Source organism: Etheostoma cragini, chromosome 13 (assembly GCF_013103735.1).
Source record: "Etheostoma cragini isolate CJK2018 chromosome 13, CSU_Ecrag_1.0, whole genome shotgun sequence".
In the NCBI taxonomy this organism is placed as follows: Eukaryota; Metazoa; Chordata; class Actinopteri; order Perciformes; family Percidae; genus Etheostoma; species Etheostoma cragini.
The window spans coordinates 25,873,579-25,882,909 of record NC_048419.1 but is presented as its reverse complement, the minus strand read 5'-3'; the positions used below and the strand labels follow the sequence as shown (position 1 = coordinate 25,882,909).

The 9,331-nt window shown below is 42.6% G+C and overlaps 1 protein-coding gene and 3 non-coding genes across 4 annotated transcripts; 2 read left to right on the top strand and 2 right to left on the bottom strand.

The window, feature by feature from the left end:
• Nucleotides 1–4,168: 4,168 nt before the first annotated feature.
• Nucleotides 4,169–5,443, bottom strand: LOC117956037 (odorant receptor 131-2-like). The gene has a single exon (XM_034890880.1). The coding sequence runs from the start codon at nt 5,150–5,152 to the stop codon at nt 4,169–4,171; it is 984 nt and encodes a 327-aa protein (XP_034746771.1). The 5' UTR covers nt 5,153–5,443.
• A 729-nt stretch (nt 5,444–6,172) lies between these two features.
• trnav-cac lies at nt 6,173–6,245 on the top strand. The gene has a single exon. It is a non-coding gene; the product is annotated as a tRNA-Val (tRNA).
• Nucleotides 6,246–6,606: 361 nt separating this feature from the next.
• Nucleotides 6,607–6,679, top strand: trnav-aac. Its single transcript has one exon. It is a non-coding gene; the product is annotated as a tRNA-Val (tRNA).
• Nucleotides 6,680–8,012: 1,333 nt separating this feature from the next.
• trnav-aac lies at nt 8,013–8,085 on the bottom strand. The gene has a single exon. It is a non-coding gene; the product is annotated as a tRNA-Val (tRNA).
• Between the last annotated feature and the right edge of the window lie 1,246 nt (nt 8,086–9,331).

Here is a 9,331-nt window from a genome sequence, read left to right as displayed (position 1 = left end):
GATGTAATTCCTGTACCACATCTCAATTCCCTGATCTACTTCATCACATCCATTAAGCAAAGGCAAACACCCAACTTGAAAAAGTTATGAGGAACTTGGCCATGAAAATATTATCGGAAATCACTAACCATCGTCATAATTAACATATATGTTTTACTCTTAAAAAGACTCAGAAGATTTCTAAGAGTGTCAGTTTGCGTTGCACAAGAGAACAAGGATGTGTCCAGGTTGCGAGTCTAGCTATCACACCTGGCCATTTTAGTTTGGATGATTCACAATAGAGTTTGTTTTCCTCCTCGGTGCGGTTCGTTTGGGTCTGCTGGCGCAGTTGGATGTGCACCGAACACAGACCAAACAAATACAAACCAACTCGGAAGTGGTTGGTTTGTAGTGAGAAAGGATCGGACCTTGAACTGCATCAGCTATGTGTACCCTGCAAGTCTGAGCTAAATGGCTCCTGTAGGCATGTGTGCTTTGCTATCTGCGATGCGTAAGAGCATGCAAACTGGCTCAGCTTGCAATGTTTCCCTCCCAGAAACAGACTGTGGTCCAGCTCGCTGTCGTTGCGTTTCTGAGGCCAAACCAGTCGTTGTAAAGTTAGACAGAAACTAGCAGAGAGGAGCGAAGTCTCGGTGAACACAGCAGGCATGGGAACAATGCTCACAAAACAATGTATTAAAAATGATTTAAATTAGATGGTTTGAACGTGGAGATGTAAGAAATATGCACCGGTCCAGAACATAGGACCATCTTGCTTTATCAAGCTTCTTGCTTCCGCCCCAGACAGGTCTGACCAAAACGCCAAGTGAACATCTAGCTTTGTAATGATGCATTTTTGGTTCCCTTGGACTTTTCTATGTGTAGAACAAAACCACAGGAAAACTGCTTCAAGCTTACAAACTCGTCAATTGATTTAGACTAGAGCAACCAAACTACAGGTGTGAAATGCCCTAGGAGGAGCCCAAGGAGAGGAGGTTTATGTAGTTGTAGTTTTGGCCTTCATTCCCACTGTCATGTCACAGGTAGTACTAGTGAAAAGTTACTTCTTTGGGATTAAATTTCCACTAAATTTCCACTAAGCTATACTATCTACAGTGAGTATAATAAGTACTTGAACACCCTGCTTTTGCAAGTCCTCCACTTATAAATCATGGAGGGTCTGATGTCCTCGTAGGTGCATGTCCACTGTGAGAGACATAATATAAAAAAACATCCAGAAATCACAATGTATGATTCTTAAACTATTTATTTGTTTGATACAGCTGCAAATAAGTATTTGAACACCTGAGAACATCCATGTTAATATCTGGTCCAGCAGCCTTTGTTTCCAACGTTTCCTGTAGTCCTGCACCAGGTCTGACACCCTGCAGAAGGGATTTTGGCCCCCCCTCCACACAGATCTTCTCTAGACCAGTCAGGTTTCTGGGCTGGAGTTTGAGCTCCCTCCAAAGATCCTCTATTGGGTTTAGGTCTGGAGACTGGCTAGGCCCCCCCAGAACCTTGATCTGGTTCTTCCAGAGCCCCTCCTTGGTTCTCCTGGCTGTGGTCTTCGTGTCATTGTCATGTTGGAAGACCCGGCCTCGACCCATCTTCAATGCTCTAACTGAGGGAAGGAGGTTGTTCCCCAAAATCTCCCAATACATGGCCCGGTCCTCCTCTCCTTAATACAGTGCAGCCCTCCTGTCCCATGTGCAGAAAACCCCCCCAAAGCATGATGCTACCCCCCCATGCTTAACAGTAGGGATGGTGGTCTTGGGATGGTCCTCATCATTCTTCTTCCTCCAAACACGGTTAGTGGAATTAGGACCAAAAAGTTATATTCTGGTCTCATCTGACCACTTGACTTCCTCCCATGACTCCTCTGGATCCTCCAAATGGTCGTTGGCAGACTTAAGATGGGCCTGGACCTGGTCTGGTTTAAGCAGGGGAACCTTCCGGGCCATGCAGGATTTCAAACCATGACGTCTTAGTGTATTACCAGCAGTAACCTTGGAAATGGTGGTCCCAGCTCTTTCCAGGTCCTGGACCAGCTCCTACCGTGTAGTTATGGGCTGGTTTCTCACCTTTCTTAGGATCACTGAGACCCCACGAGGTGAGATCCTGCATGGAGCCCCAGTCCGAGGGAGACTGACAGTCAGGTTTAGCTTCTTCCATTTTCTAATGATTGCTCCAACAGTGGACCTTTCTTCACCAAGCTGCTTGGACATGTCCCCGTAGTCCTGTCCAGCCTTGTGGAGGTCTCTAGTGTCTTTGGACAGCTCTTTGGTCTTGGCCATGTCCCCGTAGTCCTGTCCAGCCTTGTGGAGGTCTCTAGTGTCTTTGGACAGCTCTTTGGTCTTGGCCATGTCAGTAGTTGGATTCTTACTGATTGTATGGGGGGGACAGGTGTGTTTATGCAGCTAACGACCTAAAACAGGTGCATCTAATTTAGGATAATAAATGGAGTGGAGGGGGGACATTATGAAGACAGACTAACAGGTCTTTGAGGGACATTATGAAGACAGACTAACAGGTCTTTGAGGGTCAGAATTCTAGCCGATAGACAGGTGTTCAAATACTTATTTGCAGCTGTATCAAACAAATAAATAGTTAAAAAATCCTACATTGTGATTTCTGGATGTTTTTTTAGATTATGTCTCTCACAGTGGACATGCACCTACGAGGACATCAGACCCTCCATGGTTTATAAGTGAGAGAACTTGCAAAAAAGCAGCGTGTTAAATACTTATTTTCCTCACTGTACCAACAACAAGAAAGGAGACAGCCTTTCCCTGAACCCCTATATACTGGACTCGTTTCCCGTAGTCGCTTCACTAATCTTCTGCAGTGCCGTTGGCCCTCACCATGTGTTTGGGGCCCAGGAAGAGTTTCTTATTTTTATTGTCCCACGCGCATTAAACCCGTTTGTTTCAGTTAATTTAGGTTGACAAACAGTCTTAGATGTTAAAACCAAATCAATTTGGGGATTTAGGATTATCAATCATTGCCCATCACAGTCTCATCATCACTTTTCATCCCTATAAGCAGCACGCCGTTCCCTCCTTTTCCTTTCTCTCTTTAGCGTTTTATTTGTTTTTACACAGCTTTAACTGTTGTTAGTATCCATCTCAGTTTACAGACTGACTTACTAATTTAACTTGTACCTGCTGTACGTCCTATAGTTCGGTGTACACAGACTTCTAATGCAATTATTATCAACGTTTTAGGTGAACTTACTTTCAGTTTGACCTTTAAATTAAAAAAATGCCAGAGTCAAATTCCTTGTATGTGTGTACATTTATGCCTACCATACACTGGAAGACTCTAAACACTTTGAAGACTAGAGTCTGGCTTCATCTCACATCTGAAGATAATTTGGCATAATGTAACAGAGTTTTTAGTCACAGACTAGAATATACTAGAATATTTTACTTCCAAGACATAAAATTTAGAATAATGTCAAACACGTTTGGTTTTGTCAGGACATCTAGTCGGGAAAAGGACTGACTTATGACAGCATGGACTGAGTTTTATGACCCACTTACACCAAACGAGAGAGACTATGAGAGCGAGACCCATCTCTAGCTAGACTCAGGATTTCATTGCATTATTAGAAATTGGTCTGTGCCAGTGTAATCGCTTAAAGTCATTTAGTGTAAGGTTGTAATAAATTCGCCATCAATGGTTCAGATAATCTGGAGGAACTTGGCTTCCTTACAACATGTCTGGTGGTCTGACTGCTGGTTTTTCTTGCCCCTTTACACTACATTGGGGCAATGTCAACGCACTGTCATACCCCAGCAAATACTTTAATACAATGTTAAAAACAACTGTCAGAAAAGTTACTAAAATAATACTTAATTATCCAGATTTGTCCTTTAACAATGAACTTTTTATTTTATATAGACATTGCAAACAGTAATTATTCAGAGTATACTATTGTAAATATGTAACATGCACACATTTGCACTTTAACCCTATGCGTAGCCGGCAATTGATTCTTATTTAAGATTTCATAAGATTTAACGGGTTCAAGCCAAGTCGAGCAGGTACCCTTACTGGAAAAATGCCAAAAGTCTCATGAAAATTATGCCTGTAGTTTTTCTGTAAAAACAAACAACAGCCTACACCTACGCTACACATTCACATTTTAAATTTGGATTAAATTCACACATTTACTTAAAAACATCTATGAAGTATGCATGCAGATTTTTGCCTTGGTTGAACTGACGGAGAGGGACAGCGAGTGTCTCCACTGACAGCAGAGATTGTACATAAGGATGGGTCTGATGGTCTGGTCTCTGATTCCATAGACAAGAGAACTCAGGCATCTTGGGAAAATGATAATACACACGTAAAGGAAAATTTGGATACGCACTAGTTTTGTTCTGTCCAGGACCTTTGACATAGCTATCAGCAATGGGGTGTGTATGGTGGAGGAGAGGCTGAGGCCCAGCTGGCCCAGGTGCAGCAGCACGGTGTTACGAGCCTTTCTGGCTGAAGCTTTGTCCGTGGAGGCGGACCTGGCTGCTATCATCACACCGATGTAGGAGGAGGTGACCGCCACCCCCGCTGACACAAACAGAAAATAGGTGAATGCTTTGTCGTAATCGTCAGACATCCGGTCAAGTAGCATGTTTTCTCTAGCACAAAAGTCTCTCATCTCCAGGCTCTCCAGGTTTTCAAATGGAAACATTAACAGTAAAATGACTTTAGTGAGGACATTTAGAGAACTGAAGACCCAAACCCCAACGATGGCCACCTCTGTGTTTCTGATGGTGACGAGGGTGGAGTGCCTCAGTGGGTAGCACACAGCTACGTATCTCTCCAGAGACATCACCACCAGTGTGAGAGGAGAGATCTCATTAGTGAGATCAGAAAGCATGGTGAGAACTCCACATGAAGGATACGTCAGCCTTAGTCCGACAGCAGCCAGTATGTAAAGTAACTGGCTCAGTGCCAGCTGCACAGTGTCTGCAAAAAGGAGGTTAAACAGCAGAATGTAACGGGAAGTCTCACAAAACACAGTTTTACTCCTCAAGGTGAACAACATGGTCCCGTTAATGAAGAGAAACACACAGCACGGCACGGTGGTAAAAGTACAAAACAACGCTCGTTCCAGTAACCCTTGTCCGACAGTGATGTTGGTCTGAGACAGATTTACATTTGACATCTTTGAGAAGCATTGAAGAGACACAAAATGTTTAACCCCCTAATGTAACTGGAAAACTAAATTAAACAGACTCTTGTTCAGTTTGTATTCCTAAAACTGTGCAGATATGTTATCTTTTCAGCAGCTGTCACCCCTGAGTTTACATGCAAAACCCCAACTCATCCACATACTGTTAGCAGTGTAGAGGCCCGGCTGGTTTCTGTGTGAGCAGAGCTGGTCTGCAGAGTCTACCTTCCCTCACATGTGGTTTATAAGCGCTGTCTCTACCTCACTCGTCTTGACACAATCACATGTCAGCGTTGTCAACAAATGATTAATGCATGATGTAATTTCTGTACCTTCACCTCCCCAATTCCCTGATCTTCAGTACGTCATAAATCTAAAGCAGATGCAAATACTTGGAATACACTTGGAGTAATCACGAGGATTATGGCCATGATAAAATACAGGTTAACACTAACTATTGCCACTCAGTTATTGTTTATAATCTTCTATCAACCTTGCAGATTTTAACTTTTGCTGAGACAACTGGGAGGGAAAGTGACCGCTTCATCTGACAGCAAAGGTTGTATATTAGTTTGTGTCTGATGGTCTCTAATTCCATAGATGAGAGAACTCCGACATCATGGTAAGATCATAATGCACACAGGAAGGAAAATTTGGATGCACACTAATGTTGTCTGTCAACCCACTGACCCCATTGCCTTTAGCAAAGGGTTGCGTGTGGTTGAAGAGAGCCTGAGGCCCAGCTGCACCAGACACAGCAGCTGGGTTTTAGGAGCCTTTTGCAAGTTGTAAAGGAACAAACTCTGTAGGTGGCAGTCAAAACAGAAAGTGTTGTGTATCTTAAAGTGTTGTGTTATTCCGATTAACACGAAACTGTTGATGTACTGATCTATGAAGTCAGTCATTTTTCTTTTTTAATTGCTGTTTTTAATTTATTTCTATTATTGAGCTATAGAAATATATGTAAATATATGTATGTATTTATTGAAACACGTCAGTTACTTTCATATGGCAGTTTCCGTAGTGTAGTGGTTATCACGTTCGCCTCACACGCGAAAGGTCCCCGGTTCGAAACCGGGCGGAAACAACCTTTTTTAGGAAACATTGAATGAGGTTTATTCTTAAAGAAGAGATCACATCTATGGAGGAAACATTTATTCATAATTTAAAAGGAAAATCTATCGAGAAAATAATGGGATATGATATTAAAAATATTATTATTTAACTGGGTGGACGGAAAAGGTTCCAGGATTAAAAAGCTGGAATGCCACAGAATAAACCTCCTTTTTTAATGATGTGCCACAGCTTTCATCAAATCGAGTCAAGTCTAAATTGTACCAGGATATCTGGAAAAATCCCAGCTTGATCTGCTACCTATGATACAATACAGGATGTGACCGTGAAAGTGAAGTTTTCTGTCCTCTCCTGAACGCAATGTACCTCAGCCAGTTTCCGTAGTGTAGTGGTTATCACGTTCGCCTAACACGCGAAAGGTCCCCGGTTCGAGACCGGGCGGAAACATTATTTACCTTCTACGTTACAAATTTAATTTTTTTGGACAGGAAAGGAAAAACTGTCCGTTAGAAATAGACACTGCATGTAAAAGCTGAATGCATCCCCAAACTCTGCAAAGACAACGTGTAGGGTGTAGAACATTGTTAGTTTTCAATGGTTTACACTTCGGATTAGCCATCTAAACTACATGCATCATGTACAGGCAGAGCGTGGTAGGATGTAACAGGGCATCGCAGGACGTGTAGCAGGACCACGGCGAGCGACAGCTGCAACCACGATTTTGGAGCCCCCCTGATCCAAGGAAACATGCTGGGGGAAAAAGAATATAACGACTCCCCAGAACCAGGTATTACATGGTCGCTAGTGCAGTGCCTGTTTTAAATGCGTGCCAGTTTGGAGTTGGCCAGTTGTATTTTTTCCCCACAACTTTATCTTACTGTAAAAGCTGTTCAATCAGGGAAAGCTCAGATGGGGAGGGAGCCTCCTGGTCTGTAATCATTCAGGCAAGGGGGTGGGCTCTTCTTGGGGAGGGGGGCGACGGGTTGTGGTCTTGAAGCAGGAGGGAACGGTTTTTCCAGCAAAATTGAGTCAAGTCTAAATTGAACCAGAATATCTGCAAAAATCCCAGCTTGATCTGCTACCTGCTACCTAACTCACAGATTTATTGAACTAAATTTGTCCTTTAACATTGAATCCATCGCAAACAGAATGGATTCAAGATATACATTTTTAAATATGGAACATGCACACATTTGCACTTTAACCTTAAAGTCTGCAAAGTTAATTTCAACATTGGGATTGCAACGTTGTATGAATTACAACCACATCTTAGAATAAGAATAATGTGGTAATATGTTATTTAAACTTTGTTTATCAGTCAATATTAAATGTATATTTGTTTTGTTGAAAATAACATAAATCTATGAAGTGATATGCATGCAGGGGGTTGACTTCGTTGGGAGGGAACGTGAGCGTCTCCTCTGACAGCCAAGACTGGATAATAGGACGGGTCTGATGGTCTGATGGTCTGATGGTCTGGTCTCTGATAGAAGAGATGAGAGAACTCAGACATCTTGGGGAGATCATGAAACACACATAAAGAAGCACTTGAATATGCCCTTGGTGATAAAATATAACCTTTGAGAGAGCTTTAAGCAATGGGGTGTGTATGGTGGAGGAGAGACCGATCACAGCAATAAAGTAAAAAGTGATTATCACAACAGTTGATACAAACTGGAAGTTCAGCTTTTACATGTCATGTCTATTTCTAACGGAAGTCTTTCGTTTTCTGTCCAAAAAAAATGGAGCAATCATGTGAATCAGAGTAGGAAGTAAATAATGTTTCCGCCCGGTCTCGAACCGGGGACCTTTCGCGTGTTAGGCGAACGTGATAACCACTACACTACGGAAACTTGGTGAACCTACATGTGGTCAGGAACACACACGAAACTTCATTTTCATGGTCACATCCTGTATTTTATACAATAACCGTTCATTTCTCGGTGTTAACGCGTTTTTGCCTCTGTGCCGGTGGCCGAGACCGAGACAAGTCCGAGTCCAAATACTAGCGAATCCTAGACAAGTACTCGAATACTCAAGTCCAAGACCGGACTCGAGTCCTAGAGCCCTGTCTGATTGCCACGTGTTGCCTATTAACTATTGACTATTAGAAAAATATAATATATAATTGTAGCTTGACCTATAAGATGTTTAAATTAGTTTTAAGGTTGCGTAGTGTTCTAATATTATTTTTGCTTCAACCTTTGATGCCCAAAAAAAAGAGAAACAGAAGTAGATCAGTAAAGTCAGTCAAAACTAGACTCCTGCAAAACTCTCCAACAAAGTAGATGAAATACCCGGAGGAATCACTGAGAGAAACCCCCCGATATCTCATTAATACACATTTAATATTCAAACCCTTACAGTTCATCACCTCTTCATTAAATATTGATATATTAATACCTCGAGAGGGTGTTGATCAGTAATCTTAATGATGTGTTCTTCTTGTGGAGACAAAGTCTGGCAAAGTTTGTCAGGCCAGAAGTACTCAGAGTGAACTTTAATCTTCAGGTTCTGTACTCCAGCTGTGAATAATATGATAATAACATAAGATAGGAGTTGTGTTTGACCTATTCTCTAAGCCTAATGTTTTTTAGGAAGGAAGAGTTTGAAGCTTGCAGTTGGAGTATGGAGTGAACTTTATTAAAGTAAGTTCTGCAGACAAGATGGAGGCAAAGTGCAGAGAGACAAGTCTCTTGCAGTAGTTTACCCAATTGTCCCACTTCCTCTTCCACGGCTGTCCCCTTAGTCCCACATTCAGACACTCCCAACAGAAAGTTCAGCAACTTTAGGTTTGAGTAGATCCAAACCAGGTCATGTGAGCACATCATCTATTCCAAGGATCATGGACTACTCCTCTGTCTGGTGTTCTCTCTCCAACCGGAACATTTACCGTCCCTGAACACAACACCTCAGAGAAGGTTAGACGTCACACAGTATTAAGGAACGCAATCAGAAGTTCCAGCAACAGTTAGGAAAACTCTCCGAAGTAGTCTCCACAGCGCTGTGGAGGAAGGTCTGGCTGGGAGGAGGCCTCGGGGAAGACCCAGGACTAGGTGGAGGGACGTCCAGCCGGGAGGAGGCCTCGGGGAAGACCCA